This window comes from Coregonus clupeaformis, unplaced genomic scaffold (assembly GCF_020615455.1).
Source record: "Coregonus clupeaformis isolate EN_2021a unplaced genomic scaffold, ASM2061545v1 scaf0176, whole genome shotgun sequence".
Classification (NCBI taxonomy): domain Eukaryota; kingdom Metazoa; phylum Chordata; class Actinopteri; order Salmoniformes; family Salmonidae; genus Coregonus; species Coregonus clupeaformis.
Window position 1 is genome coordinate 302573 of NW_025533631.1, and position 23564 is coordinate 326136.

General features: G+C 44.6%; 1 protein-coding gene across 1 annotated transcript in view; it reads right to left on the minus strand.

The window, feature by feature from the left end:
- Positions 1 to 1210: 1210 nt before the first annotated feature.
- LOC121567486 (methylcytosine dioxygenase tet3-B) overlaps positions 1211 to 23564 on the minus strand; it is a 56519-nt gene continuing 34165 nt past the window's right edge. The window contains exons 4-12 of the mRNA XM_041877600.1: positions 16663 to 18952; positions 16343 to 16433; positions 11262 to 11355; positions 10890 to 11098; positions 10206 to 10356; positions 9371 to 9598; positions 7904 to 8080; positions 7263 to 7419; positions 1211 to 6982 (exon numbers count right to left, since the gene is read on the minus strand). Of these exons, the coding sequence (XP_041733534.1) occupies positions 5820 to 6982; positions 7263 to 7419; positions 7904 to 8080; positions 9371 to 9598; positions 10206 to 10356; positions 10890 to 11098; positions 11262 to 11355; positions 16343 to 16433; positions 16663 to 18952 (4560 nt within the window). The 3' untranslated portion in view covers positions 1211 to 5819. The remainder of the gene's footprint in view (positions 6983 to 7262; positions 7420 to 7903; positions 8081 to 9370; positions 9599 to 10205; positions 10357 to 10889; positions 11099 to 11261; positions 11356 to 16342; positions 16434 to 16662; positions 18953 to 23564) is intronic.

Sequence of the window (23564 nt, forward strand, 5' to 3'; positions counted from 1 at the left end):
ATTTGTCCAGGTGGGTAAGGGCAGTGGCGATTGCGTCGCCCGTGGATCTGTCAGGGCGTTAGGCACATTTGAGAGGGTCGAGTGTGCCTCTCGAAGCACTTCATGATGACGGAAGTGAGTGCTACTGGTCGGTAATCATTCAGTTCAGTTACTTTCCCTTTCTTGGGCATGGGGATGAAAGTGTTGTACTGAAATTCTTATCAAAGCTCCAGAAATAAAAGGCAAACAATGGCAAACTGAGGAATTACAAATTCCAAACAAACTGCACGTGTTACAGTATGTGTCTAGTCAGTGAGAAGATTTGTATAACTGGATGAATGGCGGAGCTGTCCTTCAGCACCACAACATTTTGCCCACCATTTGTGGCTGAAATTACAAATGTAGTGTACATGAAATGTTGGATAATTTAGAAACCTCGATATGTGATTCACTTCACCTGCTTTACTATTTGTATTTTTCTGTACTACTTGTTAATTGTTGTTTGTGACTGTGTTTTTGCTTCTATTGACAGGCCAACATCCCTGTTAAAACTATTACAAATATTAAAATCAACTTTTATTGGTAGTCTGGTAAACTTTGGCAAACTTTCATTGGTAGTCTGCAACCACAGACCTCAATGTTAACTTTTGTTGCACTGAACATTCAACATTCAATCCATTTAAAATAGAATTGCAACCACACTTTTACATGTCTTTAAATTTGGATTGGAGTCAAAACTGGAAGCCATCTATAACTGACAGACATAATGCAATTTTTGGCTGGGTTAATCTCTGATCAAAATAAAAATGCATGCGCTGATCCACCGTGGGCTCTGCCTCCTCAGCCATACTGTCAGTGGCAATCTATCATCAATAAGTCCACTCCTATTTATAGAGTTTATCTCGTGATCTCAACAAAACAAGGGATAAAAAAAAACTAATCATATGTCCTCTCTGGACTTCTGTACTATGACTCCGATATAGTTGGCGGGATGTCACGTGTCTTACTTATATTAGTACACTCGTAACAACCTACGCATTACGAAACTTATTTTCAAACAAATAAGCCACAGATAGCAAATAAGCCATATCATTTTTTGTTAACCAAATTTGACACTCTCATTAACCTCCATACAAAAACTCCTAGCTTGGTGAGAAAAAAACAACAAATATGCAACCTGACAGTTTGAAGTAGCTTATTGTCAATAAAGCAAAAACAGACACACAACAAGTCCAAAATATAAAAACATCTTTATTTCAAAATCACCAGAGGGCAGCCATTGACAGGAATGCTGAATTTAGTATTTTTCTTCAAGTCTGTCAAATTGATATACACACCTTTCACTCATGTACAGTAATTTTGTCAATCAGTTTCCAAATAGCAAGACTGTTCGTTATCTACAAACCATGAATAGTACAGTAAAAACAGTCAGTTTCACATGATGTGTATTTTATATAGTTTTATTCCAATAAAAACCTTTGAGTTTTAAAATGCTGGTGCTAGTTTTTCCTCCTTGACTTAGGTTAAATTTTTCAATAGGTTAAATTTTTCAAGTCAGAACCAAGAAATCTTCAAGTGAAGCAATTACAAAAGTTTACAGAATCATATTTTTCTTACAAACTGTCCTATGTAAAGGTGGAAACTTTTTAAAGTAACTGTTTTCTACCACATCAGTAACTTGCAACGGCCTACATTCAATATAATGTAATAGATTATATATGTACTGTATATACCTTTCTACTTTGTATAAAATGTATTCAATCTATGTGTCAACATACTTATCTCAGAGGAAAGTTCTAAGTATATGGTTTGACTTTGAATCTGTTGAAGATGTTATTGGAAGACAGAGAGTTGTTTTAGGAGACTGTGTCTGCCCTAGTTGGGTTGAAGACTAGGTAATGCCCTAGTTGGATTGAAGCCTGGGTAATGCCCTAGTTGGGTTGAAGACTGGGTAATGCCCTAGTTGGGTTGAAGACTGGGTAATGCCCTAGTTGGGTTGAAGACTGGGTAATGCCCTAGTTGGGTTGAAGACTAGGTAATGCCCTAGTTGGGTTGAAGACTGGGTAATGCCCTAGTTGGGTTGAAGCCTGGGTAATGCCCTAGTTGGGTTGAAGAATGGGTAATGCCCTAGTTGGGTTGAAGACTGGGTAATGCCCTAGTTGGATTGAAGCCTGGGTAATGCCCTAGTTGGATTGAAGCCTGGGTAATGCCCTAGTTGGGTTGAAGACTAGGTAATGCCCTAGTTGGGTTGAAGACTGGGTAATGCCCTAGTTGGTTTGAAGCCTGGGTAATGCCCTAGTTGGATTGAAGCCTGGGTAATGCCCTAGTTGGATTGAAGCCTGGGTAATGCCCTAGTTGGGTTGAAGCCTGGGTAATGCCCTAGTTGGGTTGAAGCCTGGGTAATGCCCTAGTTGGGTTGAAGACTGGGTAATGCCCTAGTTGGGTTGAAGACTGGGTAATGCCCTAGTTGGGTTGAAGACTGGGTAATGCCCTAGTTGGGTTGAAGAATGGGTAATGCCCTAGTTGGGTTGAACAATGGGTAATGCCCTAGTTGGGTTGAAGACTGGGTAATGCCCTAGTTGGATTGAAGCCTGGGTAATGCCCTAGTTGGGTTGAAGACTAGGTAATGCCCTAGTCGGGTTGAAGACTAGGTAATGCCCTAGTTGGGTTGAAGACTAGGTAATGCCCTAGTTGGGTTGAAGACTGGGTAATGCCCTAGTTGGGTTGAAGCCTGGGTAATGCCCTAGTTGGATTGAAGCCTGGGTAATGCCCTAGTTGGGTTGAAGACTAGGTAATGCCCTATTTGGGTTGAAGACTGGGTAATGCCCTAGTTGGGTTGAAGACTGGGTAATGCCCTAGTTGGGTTGAAGACTAGGTAATGCCCTAGTTGGGTTGAAGACTAGGTAATGCCCTAGTTGGATTGAAGCCTGGGTAATGCCCTAGTTGGGTTGAAGACTGGGTAATGCCCTAGTTGGGTTGAAGACTGGGTAATGCCCTAGTTGGGTTGAAGACTGGGTAATGCCCTAGTTGGGTTGAAGACTGGGTAATGCCCTAGTTGGGTTGAAGACTGGGTAATGCCCTAGTTGGGTTGAAGACTAGGTAATGCCCTAGTTGGGTTGAAGACTAGGTAATGCCCTAGTTGGATTGAAGCCTGGGTAATGCCCTAGTTGGGTTGAAGACTGGGTAATGCCCTAGTTGGGTTGAAGTCTGGGTAATGCCCTAGTTGGGTTGAAGACTGGGTAATGCCCTAGTTGGGTTGAAGACTGGGTAATGCCCTAGTTGGGTTGAAGACTGGGTAATTCCCTAGTTGGGTTGAAGAATGGGTAATGCCCTAGTTGGGTTGAATAATGGGTAATGCCCTAGTTGGGTTGAAGACTGGGTAATGCCCTAGTTGGATTGAAGCCTGGGTAATGCCCTAGTTGGTTTGAAGCCTGGGTAATGCCCTAGTTGGATTGAAGCCTGGGTAATGCCCTAGTTGGGTTGAAGACTAGGTAATGCCCTAGTCGGGTTGAAGACTAGGTAATGCCCTAGTTGGGTTGAAGCCTGGGTAATGCCCTAGTTGGATTGAAGCCTTGGTAATGCCCTAGTTGGGTTGAAGACTAGGTAATGCCCTAGTTGGGTTGAAGACTGGGTAATGCCCTAGTTAGGTTGAAGACTGGGTAATGCCCTAGTTGGGTTGAAGACTAGGTAATGCCCTAGTTGGGTTGAAGACTGGGTAATGCCCTAGTTGGGTTGAAGCCTGGGTAATGCCCTAGTTGGATTGAAGCCTGGGTAATGCCCTAGTTGGGTTGAAGACTAGGTAATGCCCTATTTGGGTTGAAGACTGGGTAATGCCCTAGTTGGGTTGAAGACTGGGTAATGCCCTAGTTGGGTTGAAGACTAGGTAATGCCCTAGTTGGGTTGAAGACGAGGTAATGCCCTAGTTGGGTTGAAGACTGGGTAAATTAACAACCTCATTCACACCTGAGAAACAAAGAGAAAAACAACAGAAAAAAGATGACAAAAACCAAACAAATATCTCCAGCTCTGTGTATTAGTAAAATGAAAGCACCAGTGAAATCTTCTTTATCTACGTTGAGCTGATTTAGATGCAGCCTATGCTGAGACAGATCAATACAACAGATGCCTAATCGATTACATTATTAGCAGTGCTTGAGTTGGAATGCAATAGGTGCCGCTACTCCTTTTGGGTACTGGTACTGTTTATATTTATTTTGTAGGAGCTCCACAATACTTTTGAGCTAATATTCTATGAGGAACAGGAGCTCAAGCAGTAGAACATTTGAGGTGCCGGTACTCAGCTCCAGTGAGCTCCTACTCAAGTAAAGCACTGTGTATTAGTGAATGGGCCTATTATTACATGGTTATGATTGACTAATGTGAGCATGAATTAATACTCAACATGGTTGCCCCTATCAAAAGCAGATTTATAATCTGTAGAGGTCTATTCAATACGTGATAGGCCTACAATATATGACGAAAAGATGCAACGTTCTGAGGAGTGTGTTATTTTGTCAGAGTTGAAGAGGAGGCAATGAGAAACAACAAAGGGTTTGATTGGTTTGGTATCCACTTGTATAATGTATTTATGCCTGCATATGGAAAAACATAACTGTCAATCAATGCCCTAGTCAGTTAAAAAAAGGGTACAGATTTTGTTAGCACCAGTAACAAATATACAGTAATATAGTCACCATTTCTGAACAGGTTTTATGTGGTCTTTTTAACTATGTCTGTATAAAAAACAGGTCCTATTTAAAACACTCTGGAAGTCCAGACAGTGAACAAACATGGTTATCCAGATTCATATAAATTAAGTGCCGTTGACAATAAGCACCATAATCTGACACAATCTTTACATGCAGCATTTCATAATTGCTTAGGAAGCCTGGTTTTGTGTGAGACTGATATGTAATTTATCATTCTACAACAAAAAAACAACAACAAATAAATGCAGAAATACTGAATAAAGAGGAGAAGAGGTTTCACACAAGCTGTCTGATATATATCATATTGGAACGGGACCTTTTTCAAGTTATGAAAAATTAAAAAGTGCTTTTTCAATGTCATCATATATCTGTACACTGAACAAAAAGACTAAAACTATCCAGACCAAAACAAAAATGAAGGTAGTACAGTTCCTTCATGACCACCAATAGAGGAACGAGGAAGGGAAGGAAAAGCACCATGCTACATGTGTTCATTATTCTCACATAAAACGACATACTGTGTAATATGTGTAATATGTGGTTTGTTTATCGAAAGTTGCTGCTACAAATGGCACCATTATATAATTCAATCATTGATAAAACTCATCTTGTGAAAAGAGCATCCTTGGCTGAAACAAAGACCACAGAGACTTAACATGAGTGTTTACTAGTGTAAAATGCTGGTTGACAGTAAAATTGCAGTAAAATAGCCTTGCACCCATAAAAAAGAAAAGAATATCAGAATAAATAATCACATCTTGATTGTTCTTATTAATAAATTCCTATATAAAACCAGTTTAAAAACATCTTCAAAATTGGTTCTGAGCACCATCTCTTTACATGAAAAACCAGACCAAAATGTTTTATCATCATCAAATACCAAAACTCACAGTTGAAACCCCACAAACGATAGTCTTCCTCATCACTTTGAAAGCAGAGATGAAGAGAAACAAAAATAAACAGACAAACATTACAAAAAGTAACACTACGAAATAACACATAACGAGACTAGAAGTGTAATCTTGATTGAGGTAAGGCAATAGCACAGGTTGGTGTGTGTGTGTATGGTGGTGTGTATTCAAATGTATTTGTCGTATGTGTCTGTGTGTGTGTGTACATAACAGTATCATCTCATGTCCAGCGGTTGTAGGGGCCCGTGACCTGTGTCAGAGCGTAAGGGGACACAGTGACCACCCCATCCCGCGGGACAGTCACCGCCTTCCGGGTAGGAACCTTCAACACCCCCTTCTTCTCCTCCGGGCCCTCCTCCTCTACCTCCTCCTCAGGCTCCATACTCTCTCCCCCGGCCCCCTTCCCCCTCTTCCTCTTGTCTTGGCTGACCTCTTCCAGGTCCAGGCCCATCCGCAGCCTCTCAGCCTCCTCCTCTCTCTCCCGCTCTCTCCGGGCCATCTTGGCCTCCCACATGTGCAGGCCGTGGTCGGGCTCGTTGAGGGACTTGTGCTGGTAAAAGACCAGGGAGATGCGGGTGGGGTGGCTGCGGTCGGGCCGGAGGATGGGGGTGGTGGCATGGAGCTCTCGGCGGGCGCACTCGATCAGGATGGAACCGTGGGAGGGAGCCACCGCCACCCCGCCGATGTCACTGTCCAGGAAGTTGTGCTCGCTGTCCGACCACACCTCTTCCTGTTCCTGTTTGACCTCTTTCGGGTTGGGGAAGAGAGGGGGAGCGGCCTGATGAGGGGGATGGGGGGCACCGTGAGGAATAACATGACCTCTTACCCCGTCCCTGACTCCCACCTCCCCCTCCGCCCTGAGGAGCCCATTGAGTCTGCTGTGGAGGCCCTCTGGGTGGGAGTGGGTGGAGGAGGAGGGAGGAGTGCTGTGGCTGTGAGGGGGTCTGAGGAGAGGGGAGCAGTGCACCTTGTTGGGCTCCGTTTTAAAAATCCTGGGGGGGTAGTCACCACCCTGGGGGACCCCTGGGGGGGTCCTACATCCCTCAGGGTCCACCAGCTGCTTTCTGCTGAGTCCTGGGGAGTAACCATTCACAGCCTCTTCCATTTCCTTGTAATGGAATGGGGAACCATTGCTCTGGGCCCCTGGTGGCCCTCTGTACTGGGGGGCAGGCAGGTCGGGGCGATGGGGGGAAAGAGCCTCCATCCCTGGTGTGGATCTTCCAGGAGGAGTGGGGTAGGTGGGGGTGCTGTGGTTGTAAGTGCTAGGGGAGTTAGAGTCTGGTACATAGGCACCCACACTTTCTGGTCTGTAAGAGCTGTAGAAGGACTGAGGCTCTCTTTTGAACAAGGGGGACTGATCCACTGAAGAAGTGCTTTTGAAACCTGTCAGGTTAAACATACAAACTGGGATTAATGATGAGTATTTACATAACACATTTCTCAAGCTTTTTCTTGTAAGAGAAATGCAGACAACATGGTTTTGTACCAACAATCAACCAATTAATCAATTAATCGACCCACCCCATCCATCCACCCACCCACTCAATCACCCATCCATCAATCAATTGATAAATCAATGAACCTACCAACTAACTGACTAATCATTCATTCAACCAACCAACCAACCAACCAACCAACCAATCAATCAACCAGAGATCTCTACCTTTGTTGGCAGTCTCTGTCTTGACCTTGCCCGGGGTTAGTGGACTCTGTCTAGGCTTTCTGTCCTGAGCTGCAGCTTGTTTGTCAGCCTGGGCCTTCAGCTTGGCCTCCTGCTTCCTCTTACGGGCTGATTTCACCGGCTCAGCCAGCAGACGCACCTGGTGAGGATATAAACATGGTCATTAAGGAAAAGCTTTTAGTAGATGCTTTTATCAAGTGTCTTGAAGTAAACATAAAAATGTGACTCATGCAAGAATCAAACCCAAAACTCTCCTATTGACATGGCCTTGACACCAACTCATTTCAATCCCAAAGGGCGCAAGGGTGACCAACCCTCCTCCTGGAGAGCAACTGAATGTGCAGGTTGATTAGTAGAATCATGTGTGGTAGAGCAGGGCTGAACAAAAGCCTGCACACCCAGTAACTCTATAGGAGGAGAGTTGGTCACCCTGTCTTATAGCCTCTTGGTTCTCCTGGACGCTACAGGGGGTACGAACAGATTTAGGGTGAAGTTGCCCCTAGATGCTGATCTCTTGGGTCAGTTTCACATTTTCCCCACTAATAAGGTTAGAACTGGGGGAGAAGAAGCTGCTCCTAGATCTTTACCCAGGGGAGACTTCACCCTGGAGCATAGGAACATACCTCTCTGGGGAAGGCTGAAAGCACCTGCAGGGCCCCAGTCTGGATCTTGGCCCACTGGCCATCGGCACTGGCAAACTCATCCCTCTGTGAGATCTTATAGAGAGGCAAGACGTGGAGCTGTTCGTCCTCAGGGACGTTACGCACCGCACGGTTGTCCTCCTTGGTTAAAGTGCAAACCTGCAGGAGGGTGAGACATTTTACATAAATGGAAAAGACTAACACAGTATCTGGCAGTTTCCAGGATAAAATGCCTATCTAGGTTGAAGTGAAAACAGGTGACCAAAAAGGGCATGATAGCTGATATTGATTTTTGTTTCAACTTTAGAAACATGTTTATGATTTGATATTGACATTTGTCTAAGATATGTTCATTAATATATTTAAAAAAGATATGTGTATATATATATTGTGACGTCACGAGAGGCTACACAGCTTTCAGCGGGGTTGCTCAAGTAGTGCAAGGAGACAAGGTTCAAACAAACCAAGGATTTTATTATAGGTCTTGGGAAATTAACGAAAATATAACAAAATTCTGTTCTCTTGTGGCTCTTTAAGGGTTAACAGTTCAGGGATGTCTCTTCCACATCCAGAATCATAATTCTCACTCGCTCAGATAACTTTTCCCCAGCCTTACTGTAGTCCACGTTGCAGCTAGTGGCCAACCCAGCAAAAAGTCCTTCCAAATGTCTCTCACGTATTTCCACAGGTGCATATATCCAAAGGTGAGTATTTCCCAAAGGTAAGTATCTCCAAATCCTTATATTCCTCATGGAAGTGGACGTGCAGCACTCTTGTCCTCCAGAGAGCCCAGGTTGGAGACTGTGTTTCTTCACCCCCACACACTCCCTCAGTGTGTCTCTTCCCTTCCCAAACCTTCAGCTCATCAGCTCCTGATTTGTTTCAGCTGCGTGGGAAGATTGGCCATAGAGGGGTGGAGTTCCCGACCATACCAGCAGATGGAGCCATAGCTGTCTGGGTTTGCAGCCATCTCAGGGGATGTAACGTCCCTCCAGGACACAGCCTCTCGTGACATCACAAAATATATATATATATATATATATATATATATATATATATATATATATATATATATATTTACAAAAAAAATATATGGGGGATTGGAAATGATGCAGACAATTACATTGATGGAAGCTACAACTCTCTGCAGTATTAAAGCTGATCTATCCCCCCCACCCCCCAAAAATATAGGTCCATTAACGCACAATACACAACCACAAGCTATCAATGTCCATTAATATGCTGGCACGCAATCAGAAGCGAGTGTGTAAGTATCTGTGTCTGTGTTTCTCCCTATGTGTGACAGTGAGTGTGTGTGTGAGTGTGTGCGCGCGATTGAGCGAGCGTGCGTACAGTATGTATCTGTGCCTATGTCTCTGTGTGTTTGACAGCGAATGTGTGTGCACCTGTGTGTGTGTCCATTGACAAACAGTCATGTAAGCAGCATACCACAGTGCTGCCATTGTTCATGTTCTGTGTGTCTTTGTGAGCGTGGGCGCAGAAATCCACACATGCCGTGACCCCGGAGAAAGGTCGGCCCGCCCTCCGACCCAGCCTGCAGTCCCGGCCCGCCTGCTCCTGATCCACCTGGTTTTGGAAAGCCTCTGGGGCCAGTCTCTGGTAGACAGGACCCAGGTCTGTAGCCAGGTTCTGCAGACGATTCTCCAGCTTCTCCTCCTGAACAGCACACAGACAGACAACCACAGATCAGTGGAAGAGTGGGACAAAAAGGGACAGGAACAGATGAGGGAAAAGGTGTTAGAAAATAAAGGAGAGGCCCCTGGAGAATCTGGGAGTGTTTCAGAGAATCCCAGTAATGTTTCAGCCACTATCCTCTGTCAGGCTTTGACTGTCGTACCCACCTGAGGCCCCTAGGTGGTGTCTATTAGCCATTTTAACATGCCAAGAAGACTATTCACAGAGGAATATCGATTCTAAACCATTGTTTGTAAAGCTATAACAAGGCTTAGATTAGCAAAGCAAAGAGCTAGGGCCTAGGCATACAGGGAAGTGGCTAGGGTTATTTTCAGACCAGGCTCTAAAATCTAAGTCAGGGGTGTCAGACTCAATTCCAGGAACGCCAAAGTGGCTGCTGGTTTTTCGCTCTTTCCGTTAAGCTAGTTCTGATTTTGACCAGGAAAACCAGGTCTGTGGCCTCCCTAGCTAATCAATGACCTTAATTGAGCAAATAAGTGCAAGGGAGGAATGAAGACCTGCTGACACTGTGGCCGGCCCTAGAGGAGTAGAGTTTGACACAGTTTGACTGGAATGTCCTGGTCCTCACCTCCTGGGGCATGTCTCCCAGCAGGCGGTACTTGCGGGGGATCTTGCTGCGGGCGAACTTGCAGCCGTTGAAGTACATACTCCAGGAGCAGCCGAAGGAGAACGAGGCGCCACAAGTGTCCGGGTCCAAACCCTGGCACGCACACGTCCGACTGGAGAGACAGAAAGAGGGAGAGAGATGGGGAGAGGGGGAAGAAGAGGTGAGACAATCCGTTTAGATCCTGGCAACTGAAGAGAGAGAGGGAGAGAGTCAGGTCACTAAATGCTAGAAAGGAAAGAATTCACTCCTTTGTTATATACATTCTTTATTTTATTTTTTATTTTTTTTATTTAACCAGGTAAAAACAACAACAACAACACAGAGTTACATATGGAATAAACAAAACATACAGTCAATAACACAATAGAAAATCTATATACAGTGTGAGCAAATGTAGTAAGTTATGGAGGTAAGGCCATAATGCAAAATAATTATAATTACAATATAGTATTAACACTGGAGTTATAGATGTGCAGAAGATGATGTGCAAATAGAGATACTGGGGTGCAAATGAGCAAAAATAAATAACAATGTAAATAACAATAAGGGGATGAGATTCTTTGTTCTTTGTTCTATGAATGTACATTTGTATGTGTAAGCCTGTTATTGAATAATACGCATAGGTCTGTTGTTTCAGTAACTCACTCCTCGTTGAGGGCGCAGCGTCGGCTGGTCGGGGAGCCGTATTTACAGAGGGTCTGGGTGAGCTCCTGGTACAGACTGTCTGCCACCCCCCGGGGGATGCCCTCCCATGCCAGGATGAGGATCACCACCACGGCACTCTCACAGTGGTGCCCTGCTCGGTGTCTCACCAGACACAGCAGCTTCTCCTCCTCACTGCCCCGACGGATCACCTGGGGGGAGAGAGAAGGTTTACTACACAGACATGCAGATATGTATACACACACACACACACACACACACAGCCATATACGCACCCATACACATTCAGACGCAGCAGTGTACACACAGGCACGCTGGCACGCATACACACACACACACACAGGAGGTACTTACCCACTTGGCGATGGGACAACCCTGGGAACTGCGTCCTTCTTTCCCAGTGTACACCACCACCTCCATCCTTACTGCCTTCCCTTTCTCTCCATACCTTTGAACATACACAGCAATAACATACAGAGACGGATTATTGCAGGGGCATACCGGGGATGAAGCCACTGGGCTCAGGCCCGTGGGGGGCCCAAGAGGAGTCAAAAAACAAAACAAAAAATATATATATACAGTACCAGTCAAAAGTTTGGACACACCTACTCCTTCAAGGGTTTTTCTTTATTTTTACTATTTTCTACATTGTATAATAATAGTGAAGACATCAAAACTATGAAATAACACATATGGAATCATGTAGTAACCAAAAATGTGTTAAACAAATCCAAATATATTTTATATTTGAGATTCTTCAAAAAGCCACCCTTTGCCTTGATGACAGCTTTGCACACTCTTGGCATTCTCTCAACCAGCTTCACCTGGAATGCTTTTCCAACAGTCTTGAAGGAGTTCCCACATATTCTGAGCACTTGCTTTTCCTTCACTCTGCGGTCTGACTCATCCCAAACCATCTCAATTGAGTTGAGGTCTGGGGAGTGTGGAGACCAGGTCTTGGTAAAATAGCCCTTACACAGCCTGGAGGTGTGTTGGGTCATTGTCCTGTTGAAAAACAAATGATAGCCCCACTAAGCCCAAACCAGATGGGATGGCGTATCGCTGCAGAATGCTGTGGTAGCCATGCTGGTTAAGTGTGCCTTGAATTCTAAATAAATCACAGACAGTGTCACCAGCAAAGCACCCCCACACCATAACACCTCCATCATACATTCACCCACACCGCATCTCACAAAGACACGGCGGTTGGAACCAAAAATCTCCAATTTGGATCCCAGACCAAAGGACACATTTCCATCGGTCTAATGTCCATTGCTCATGTTTCTTGGCCCAAGCATGTATTTTCTTCTTATTGGTGTCCTTTAGTAATGGTTTCTTTGCAGCAATTCGACCATGAAGGCCTGATTCACACAGTCTCCTTTGAACAGTTGATGTTGAGATGTGTCTGTTACTTGAACTCTGTGAAGCATTTATTTGGGCTGCAATTTCTGAGGCTGGTAACTCTAATGAACTTATCCTCTGCAGCAGGGTCTTCCATTCCTGTAGCGGTCCTCATGAGAGCCAGTTTCATAATAGCGCTTGATGGTTTTTGCGACTGCACTTGAAGAAACTTTCAAAGTTCTTGAAATGTTCCGTATTGACTGACCTTCATGTCTTAAGTAATGATGGACTGTCGTTTCTCTTTGCTTATTTGAGCTGTTCTTGCCATAATATGGACTTGGTCTTTTACCAAATAGGGCTATCTTCTGTATACCCCCCCTACCTTGTCACAACACAACTGATTGGCTCAAACGCATTAAGAAGGAAAGAAATTCCACAAATTAACTTTTAACAAGGCACACCTGTTAATTGAAATGCATTTCAGGTGACTACCTCATGAAGATGGTTGAGAGAATGCCAAGAGTGTGCAAAGCTGTCATCAAGGCAAAGGGTGTTTATTTGAAGAATCTCAAATATAAAATATTAATAAACGTTTTGTAATAAAATATATTTTGATTTGTTTAACACTTTTTTGGTTACTACATGATTCCATATGTGTTATTTCATAGTTTTGATGTCTTCACTATTATTCTACAATATAAAAAATAGTAAAAATTAAGAAAAACCCTTGAATGAGTAGGTGTGTCCAAACCTTTGACTGGTACTGTATGTATATGTTCATTTTTTTCATATTATAATTTTATATCCAACCACAGGAGCCCGCTCTCAATGTTAAAAATACACCAGAGAGCATAATTTAGCCACAGAGGATCAATAGTTTATAAAAAAGAACTGTGGATTAAGTTTTATCACAAGCACATACAGGTATCTGCCAAAAAGGAAACAACAACATAAATTGTCTTAAAAGGGTGTTGCAGCTTCAATGCGCCATGGCAAATGCACCTAAACCATGCTAGAAAAATGCACCCCACACCATAACATATAGTTTGTATCCCTTGTTAACTCAAGTGTTTCCTTTATTTTGGCAGTTACCGGTATGCCTACAGTCGGGAAGGCCGCAGTTTGGGCAGCATGCGCGCCAGATATAGGCTACAGCTTGTTGCGTTGTGGCCATCGACATATAATCCATAGAAGGGTTTTGTAACGCCTTACCCTGGCAACTTGACTGTTAAAGTCATGGGTACACTAGCAATGGATGCCAGTCCTGACTTGAATGGGAACGGCCATCTGTGGTTTATATTTATATGCTTGGTTGCGGCTGTCAGTTTCCTTTTGCAGATTTCAAAATACAATCGTGGGAAAAACATACAGTTTGGAAAGCAAATGCCTACTGCTGAAAAGAGAAGATGAATCTGTCTGTAGCCAATATACATTATTTTTCTCAACAACTCCTAATTTGTAGCTAACAGCAGCATTGTTTTTCAAAGTAGCTCATCTTGAGAAAAAGAACAAAGCCCCGGGGCCTATGATTTCTTAAAACGGCCCTGATAACGTACATCACATCTTCATGACATTTCACACTTCTCATCTTAGAACACAAACACAATCCTTTAAACAATGACATATAAAGCTCCCCTTATCTGCGACCACCAGCACAAAAATCTTGCAATGAATGCCAATACAACAACACATCACATTTTGAGAACTTCATCAAAATACAATGGGACAGTGGGACTGAACCATAGTTTACCCAACGGCTACTCCTCTGGGGATCAACAGCAGGGGTATTACAAGGTGGCCAAAATGCAGCAATAGTTTTTGGAATAACTGTAAAAACAGTTAAAAACCAGGCATTGAGGCCATTCAGCAGTGAGACTACAGAGCAGAGAGACTGTGAGAGTGTGGTTGTTGTAGAGGCTGTCATTTCTCCTCATGGGCCCCTTGACTCGGCCCTAGGGGTTTCCTGTTCTAACACGCAGGGTGTGTGTGTGTGTGTGTGTTTTTGTATGTGTGAATGTGTGTGTGTATGTGTGTGTGTACAAGTGTGTGTTTTGCCAGCGTGGTGCTGCTTTCCTTCAACGACAGCCTCTATAATATATGAGCTATAATATGATTGTAAGCCCCACCTCATTCCATGAACACCAAGAGCCCTTTGGGAGACCAGGCCTTTGGCAGGGCATATGGTTCATACAGTAATACATACAGTAGGCTAATAAGAGTATGTACCAGACTTTTAGAAATATATACAGCTACATAGAGTCTGGTAGTGGTACATACAGTGCCTTCGGAAAGTATTCAGACCCCTTGACTTCTCCACATTATGTTACAGCCTTATTCTAAAATTGATTAAATTGTTTTTTTCCCCTCATCAATCTACACACAATACCCCATAATGACAAAGCAAAAACAGGTTTGCTAATTTATAAAAAATTAAAAACTGATTTTTAGAAACGTTTGCTAATTTATTACAAATAAAAAAACAGAAATATCACATTTACATAAGTATTCAGACCCTTTACTCAGTACTTTGTTTAAGCACCTTTGGCAGTGATTACAGCATCGGGTCTTCTTGGGTATGACACTACAAGCTTGGCACACCTGTATTTGGGGAGTTTCTCCCATTCTTCTCTGCAGATCCTCTCAAGCTCTGTCAGGTTGGATGGGGAGCGTTGCTGCACAGCTATTTTCAGGTCTCTCCAGAGATGTTCGATCGGGTTCAAGTCTGGGCTCTGGCTGGGCCACTCAAGGACATTCAGAGACTTGTCCGGAAGCCACTCCTGAGTTGTCTTGGCTGTGTGCTTAGGGTCGTTGTCCTGTTGGAAGGTGAACCTTTGCCCCAGTCTGAGGACCTGAGCGCTCTGGAGCAGGTTTTCATCAAGGATCTTTCTGTACTTTGCTCTGTTCATCTTTGCTTCGATCCTGACTAGTCTCCCAGTCCCTGCCGCTGAAAGACATCCCCACAGCATGATGCTGCCACCACCATGCTTCACCGTAGGGATGGTGCCAGGTTTCTTCCAGACGTGACGCTTGGCATTCAGGCCAAAGAGTTTAATCTTTGTTTCATCAGACCAGAGAATCTTGTTTCTCATGGTCTTAGAATCTTTAGGTGCCTTTTGGCAAACTCCAAACGGGCTGTCATGTGCCTTTTCCTGAGGAGTGGCTTCCCTCTGGCTACTTTACCATTAAGGCCTGATTGGTGGAGTGCTGCAGAGATGGTTGTCCTTCTGGAAGGTTCTCCCATCTCCACAGAGGAACTCTGGAGCTATGTCAGAGTGACCATCGGGTTCTTGGTCACCTCCCTGACCAAGGCACTTCTGTCCTGATTGCTCAGTTTGGCTGGGTGGCCAGCTCTAGGAAGAGTCTTGGTGGTTTCAAACTTCTTCCATTTCAGAATGATGGAGGCCACTGTGTTCTTGGGGACCTTCAATGCTGCATAAATGTTGGTACCCTTCCCCAGATCTGTGCCTTGACACAATGCTGTCTCGGAGCTCTACGGACAATTCCTTCGACCTCATGGCTTGGTTTTTGCTATGACATGCACTGTCAACGGTGGGACCTTATATAGACAGGTGTGTGCCTTTCCAAATCATGTCCAATCAAGTTGTAGAAACAGCTCAAGGATGATCAATGGATACAGGATGCACCTAAGCTCAATTTCGAATCTCATAGCAATACTTATGTAAATAAGGTATTTCTGTTTTTTATTTGTAATACATTTGTAAACATTTCTAAAAACCTGTTTTCGCTTTGTCATTATGGGATACTGTGTGTAGATTGCTGAGGGATTTTTTTTATTTGATCAATTTTATTCCAAAATGTATTCCACTGTATTAGCCTAGCTCTATAAGCCTACTGGTAAGCCAACCTGTGAGGCACTGAGCCACTCCTGTTTTCATATCAACTCTTAGCTTAGCAGTATTATACAGCCAATAGATTTGTCACGAAAACAGAAGTGGATTAGCACCTCACAGGTTTGCCGTCCCAATGGGAATATGAATGTATAAAGTAAAATGGCTGGGCCCCCAAGCTTGGTTATGGAATGGAATGGAATAAAATAATTGATGCAGTTTGGCTTGTTTTGTTTTTGTTGTTACCTGTTCTCCATCATCTCTCTGACAGCTGACACACTGGGTCCAGCACCAAGATGAGTGTAGTACGGACCCTCCTCCTTCTCTATGATTTGCTCTGTGGAGAGAGAGTCATTTTTAGAACGCAGCTTCAGCTTATTTCCGAAAAGCAAATTGTATGTCCTTGGATGTGACAAATACAGCACCAGTTAACCAGTAATGTATGTGGCATGCTGTATCATAATTTCCCAATGGATATAAAGTAAATCATATTCATAATCATCATCCTCATCATTATTATGTTCACCACCACTACCATCATCATCATCATCATCAGGGTGACTCACCCATGCACCCACAGGAGGGGATCTCAGAGAGTTTCTTAGAGGGGGTGTTGAGTAGGTTCTTAGTGGGCGTGTCCAGGAATCTGAGGGGCGATTCCAGGAAGCTGTTTACGTTGTGTTTGGTGGGCGTCAACTCCTCCGATAGGTCCAAATCGCCGTCAGCTGATGTGGACAAGATGGTGACCGGACCAGACCTCTCCACCTTGTAATACCCCTGCTGTTGACCCCCAGAGGAGTAGCCGTTGGGTAAACTATGGTTCAACACAGTTCTGTGGTTGTTAGAGTCTAAACTGGTGAAACTGGTGTTGGTGGAGCTAGCCTTTAGGTTAGCACCGTGCTGCTGCCCAACGTAGGGCTGCGATACCTGAGAATACAATCGTCTTTCATACTCATGTCCCTGTCCAACTCCTTGTCCTTGTAAAGGGTCAAGGTGACCGTTCAGAGGACCATTGTGGTGACCATTCAAATGCGACCACTGTTGGTTGTCATGACCATAACCTTGACATTGACCACGATCGACGGCTCCAGAGGTTTTGTGGTATTTGACCCCACTGTGGGTGTTGCTGTAGTAAAAGAGCTGTCGTCGTTCCTCCTGAGCCTCAGCCAGGTATCTCTTCAGATCCATCTGAGTCTGAGGCAGGAACAGGCTCCTCTTGTGGCTGAGCGACGATGTCTTCGGCTGGGGAAGAACCTTCTGGACCCTGGCTCTGTTGCCGTTGGGTGTCCGTTTGGACAGGGGGGTATTGTTGTTGGGGTTGTAGCCCTCCTCTTCAACCCCCTCCATCCCCTTCTTCTTCCTAGGTTTGGAAGGCGTGGTCCTTGGTTTCTTCACAGGGATTTTCTTGTTGTTGGGTGCTGCATGCTGGGAGTTGTAGTTGTACTTGATCGCCGAGACTGGAGTTCCTCTGGGAGGGTTGTTCTCAGAGTGCTGGGAGGGGTGGAAACCCTGCAGCTTGTGACGTGATTGGATGATGAATGCCAACTCGGCCAGTTGAGCTGCCACCTCTTCCTCATCCCTGTTCCTCCCGCTCTTACCCACCGTCCTCTCTGTTGTTTCCTTACTATTCCACTCCATGTCTTTCCGCTCTCTGAAAGTGCCTTCGGACCTGTTATGGTGAGAACCAACGTCTTGGTCTGCTCTCCTGTACAGGTGTTGTCCTGCTCTCTCAGTGCTGTCGTAGGGAAGTCTGTCACAGTCCGAGCTGGCTTCTAGCAGGTCCTGTAGGGACAGCTTGCCAGTGGCGGCGGGACTACGGGGATGACACTGGATGACAAGACTCTGTCTGGCCACCGGGGACCGTATGACTGAGGTCTGGTGCAGAGGGGAGCGTATGACTGAGGTCTGGTGCAGAGGGGAGCTGATGACTAGAACTTTGTTGGGGAGGAACCCTGTAGGGGGTTTGACGTCCTGGAGAGGGGTGTTTCTATTGGATAAGTGCATGGAAGGTGAGGTGGGATTTTGACCAAGTGCGTCCATTCTAAAGGGTTCTGGGGGGTTTTGGGGGATAGATGCCAGTAAGGTTAGCGCCTCGATAGCGATAGCTTGGTCGTTGCTAATATTCCTCTCCTGCACCAATGACTGGATGCTTGGCAGAGAGAGATCTGGAGAGGGTTGCTCTCGTTTGACAATAATGTCAAGAGCCTTCCGTGGACTGATGGGAGTGTTTTTCAGGCAAAGGTCCACCTTAAAGTCCTCCGGCTCTGTTTTGAACGAGCGTAGCACCGGGGAACGAGAGCTACACAGCTTCTCCTCCAGCCCCTTCCTGTCTGTGATAGAGAAGCACACAACGGCTGCTAGTGTGGACAGAGCGTCCTCATAGACATCGTCATCATTGCCCCCTATTAGGGTGGAGGACTGGTCCGTGGACCACACCCACGGCTCCTCCAACTTGATCTTCTTCAGAGGAACGGCAATGGTTTCGTCCGGAAATGCATAATTGGGCTCAGAGCTGCCTTTGGGGTACGTGGTTTTTGTAGTCCTTTGGGACTCTAATTGTATTGTAGCCTTTTGGGACTCTGGTGAAACTGGAGCACCGTTGGTTTTAGACAGGTTTTCGTCAGCACCATTGTGAAAAGTCCCAGATGAAGAGTAGTGGTGTTGTAGAAGAAGTGCATCGTGGGTGTCCTCCAGGCCAGGCTCTCTCTTTATAAGTGCTGCTGGTCGGCCATCTAGGATTGGGGTGAGAGTGTGGGCGTGGGGAAGGTGTGTGTGAGGTATGTGACCCTCCTCGCCATCCTCCTCTGCCATCTGGACTGGGCCTCTGCCATTTATTGAGGTGCCCTCTGGAACCACCTGAGAGAGAGAGAGAGAGAGAGAGAGAGAGAGAGAGAGAGAGAGAGAGAGAGAGAGAGAGAGAGAGAGAGAGAGAGAGAGAGAGAGAGAGAGAGAGAGAGAGAGAGAGAGAGAGAGAGAGAGAGAGAGAGAGAGAGAGAGAGAGAGAGAGAGAGAGAGAGAGAGAGAGAGAGAGAGAGAGAGAGAGAGAGAGGCCCATCAAATCTGATTAAAACCATGTTTGAGCATGGCAGAGATAAAAACAGCACAGTGCCAAGACTCTGCCAACTAAAGGCTTCTTAAACATCTCAAACTCATTTCCAAACCCTGGAGGGGGTTTTATGTGTGCCTGTTTTATGTAATGCTAATGAACTGTTCTAATTACAGGGAGCCTGGAGGTGGGTGGATGTCAGCTACTTGTTTACCTTGTCTGAACTGTCATTAAACTCACCATTTAAACACTCTTTATAGACTACACTACCCAGCATGCACTCTCTGTTTTAAAGCCTCCAAGCCTACAGTACCCAACATGCCCTGTGAGAAAGGCCAGCCACCAGCAGTCTGGTCTAGGTCACATCCTACTTCTAGGCCACTACTAACACAACTGACTCAACCCTAGTTCAATTAGTTGAATTAGGTGTGTTAGTACAAGGCTGGAACAAAAATGTGGACTGGAGTTGAGAAACACTGCTGTAGTACAGGATTAACTGGGCTAATAAGACACACAAGGGTGTGTGCTACTGCTGTTACAGGCACAGAGACAGCTCTATCTCACAGAGGACCAGTGCAGCTCACATCATTATCACATCTCTGTTGCTGGGTAAATCAAGACTTGTCTATCTAATGGAGAAAGGACGCCCTTACATTACAGACAAAGAGCAGGCAGTAAGTATGAAGTGTGAGCATACCTCTACAGTGTTGGTTGTACTCTAAAACCTTACAAACCCTACAACAACCCTATGAATAGTCTGAGCTTCTACTGTAGGTCACTGATATTAAATTAGATTAGCAAGAGGGACATAGCTTACAACAAAAACAACAATAGAAAGGCGACATACAACATAAAATCATCACCATAAACATACTGTAAGAAAACTGTACTTTACTTTGATCAGAGCACAGTAATTGTGAACTTAAAACACTGTTTACACGTTCTCTAACCCACATACCAAACAGAACACTCAAGGGAGTCTGTCTGTCAGTTATGGAGTGATGCCTAGATAGATGCCCTCTTCTCTCCTTCCACTAGAGATGAGAATTATACACCATAATACCCTCCCAATGCACCATAGTAAAACCACTACTCTATTTACAGCCATATAGTATTTTGAACAACACCCCTCCTCTCCTGGTCTCGTGACCCTCCCTTACTACTAAGAGCATGCTGCTGCTGATGCAACTGATAGTGGGAGAGGAAGCTGAGGCAACATCTTGACTGCTGCTGAAATCATAAGAGAGAGAGAGACATCACAGAGAATGTGGGAATGAGCTACTATTGAGAAAGAGACAGAGCAAGAGAAAGGGAGAGAGACAAATAGAGAGACAGATACAGAAAGAGGAGACAGTAGGAGAGAGAGAAAAATTGATGGAGAGAGAGAGAGAGGGGGAAGAGAGAGAGGAGAGTGAGAGATAGAGAGAAGGGAGAGAGAGAGAGAGAGAGAGAGAGAGAGAGAGAGAGAGAGCAAGAGTGAAAGGGAGAGAGAGAAATAGAGAGACAGATACAGAAAGAGGAGACAGTAGGAGAGAGAGAGAAATTGATGAAGAGAGAGAGAGAGAGAGAGAGAGAGGAGAGCGAGAGATAGAGAGGAGAGAGAGCGAGAGAGAGAGAGAGAGAGAGAGAGAGAGAGCAAGAGAGAAAGGGAGAGAGAGAAATAGAGACAGATACAGAAAGAGGAGACAGTAGGAGAGAGAGAGAAATTGATGAAGAGAGAGAGGGAGAGAGAGAGAGAGAGAGAGAGAGGGGAGAGCGAGAGATAGAGGAGAGAGAGAGAGAGAGAGAGAGAGAGCAAGAGAGAAAGGGAGAGAGAGAAATAGAGACAGATACAGAAAGAGGAGACAGTAGGAGAGATATATAAATTGATGAAGAGAGAGAGAGAGAGGAAAGAGAGAGAGAAAGACAGAAAGTGGTAAAGGCAGTGTATCACGCTAACCTGCTTTTCATAACAAAGCAGTATTTGCTCGGTTCCAGCAGTACGCCAGCCGTGTGTATGTATCATAACATTTCACATAACAATACATAAATATAGTTGTGACATATACTGTGAATATGGGTGTCTGTAATTTTTTTGTAAGATATATATATATATATATATACAGTACCAGTCAAAAGTTTGGACAAACCTACTCATTCAAGGGATTTTCTTTTGTTTACTATTTCACTACATTGTAGAATAATAGTGAAGACATCAAAACTATTAAATAGTTGAGGTCGGGTGATTGTGGAGGCCAGGTCATCTGATGCAGCACTCCATCACTCTCCTTCTTGGTCAAATAGCCCTTACACAGCCTGGAGGTGTGTTTTGGGTCATTGTCCTGTTGAAAAACAAATGATAGTCCCACTAAGCCCAAACCAGATGGGATGGCGTATCGCTGCAGAATGCTGTGGTAGCTATGCTGGTTAAGTGTGCCTTGAATTCTAAATAAATCCCTGACAGTGTCACCAGCAAAGCACCCACACACCATCATACCTCCTCCTCCATGCTTCACGGTGGGAACCACACATCCGTTCACCTACTCTGCGTCTCACAAAGACACGGCGGTTGGAACCAAAAATCTCCAATTTGGACTCATCATACCAAAGGACAGATTTCCACCGGTCTAATGTATATTGCCTGTGTTTCTTGGCCCAAGCAAGTCTCTTCTTCTCATTGGTGTCCTTTAGTAGTGGTTTCTTTGCAGCAATTCGACCATGAAGGCCTGGTTCACGCAGTCTCCTCTGAACAGTTGATGTTGAGATGTGTCTGTTACTTGAACTCTGTGAAGCATTTATTTGGGCTGCAATCTGAGGTGCAGTTAACTCTAATGAACTTATCCTCTGCAGCAGAGGTAACTTTGGGTTTTCCTTTCCTGTGGCGGTCCTCATGAGAGCCAGTTTCATCATATCGCTTGATGGTTTTTGCGACTGCACTTGAAGAAACTTTAAAAGTTCTTGAAATGTTCGTATTGACTGACGTTCATGTCTTAAAGTAATGATGGACTGTCATTTCTCTTTGCTTATTTGAGCTGTTCTTGCCATAATATGGACTTGGTCTTTACCAAATAGGGCTATCTTCTGTATACCACCCCTACCTTGTCACAACACAACTGATTGGCTCAAATGCATTAAGAAGGAAAGAAATTCCACAAATTAACTTTTAAGAAATGCATTCCAGGTGACTACCTCATGAAGCTGGTTGAGAGAATGCCAAGAGTGTGCAAAGCTGTCATCAAGGCAAAGGATGGCTACTTTGAAGAATCTCAAATATAAAATATATTTTGATTTGTTTAACACTATTTTGGTTACTACATGATTCCATATGTGTTATATCATAGCTTTGATGTCTTCACTATTATTCTACGATGTAGAAAATAGCAAAAATAAAGAATAACCCTTGAATGAGTAGGTGTGTCCAAACTTTTGACTGGTACTGTATATTTTTTACAAAACACACATACAAACGACAACGTACAGACACACACAAACATATAGATATGGGTGTCTGTTATGTACACTCAAATGTCTGCCTGTCTATCTGTGTGTGTGGGGGGGTGTGCTGTTGCTTTGTTCTGTGCTTGTTGTCTGCCTCAGGGACTCTGAAAGGCTCTCTAAACTTTGACACACACACACACATTGTGACTCCTGTCCTAGCAGCAAGACTATGACTGCTCTCTGACTCCTAACGACCCTCTCAGAGGAGAAGGGTTTCCAAGGAGGTTTCAACCGAGGGACTATCCATCCCTAACAAACACACACAGACATGCATCAATGCACACACACACACACACACACAGCTCCACATAGGGAGTATCCATCCCTAGCATCCCCAAACAGAGAGACAAGAAGCGTCTGCATATCAACAAATATATAATTATATGCCTCACACCATATACAATGCACTCCACACACAGAGACGCATTGAAAGCTCTCCCTCGCCCTCCATTTGGCAAATCTGACCATAATTATATCCTCCTGATTCCTGCTTACAAACAAAAACTAAAGCAAGCAGTACCAGTGACTCGCTCAATATGGAAGTGGTCAGATGACGCGGATGCTACGCTACAGGACTGTTTTGCTAGCACAGACTGGAATATGTTCCGGGATTCATCCAATGGCATTTAGGAGTATACCACCTCAGTCACCGGCTTCATCAATAAGTGCATCGACGACGACGTCCCCACAGCGACCGTACGTACATTTCCCAACCAGAAGCCATGGATTACAGGCAACATCAGCACCGAGCTAAAGGCTAGAGCTGCCGCTTTCAAGGAGCGGGACACTAATCTGGACGCTTATAAGAAATCCCGCTATGCCCTCAGACAAACCATCAAACAGACAAAGCGTCAATACAGGACTAAGATTGAATCCTACTACACCAGCTCTGATACTCATCGGATGTGGCAGGGCTTGCAAACTATTACAAACTACAAAGGGAAA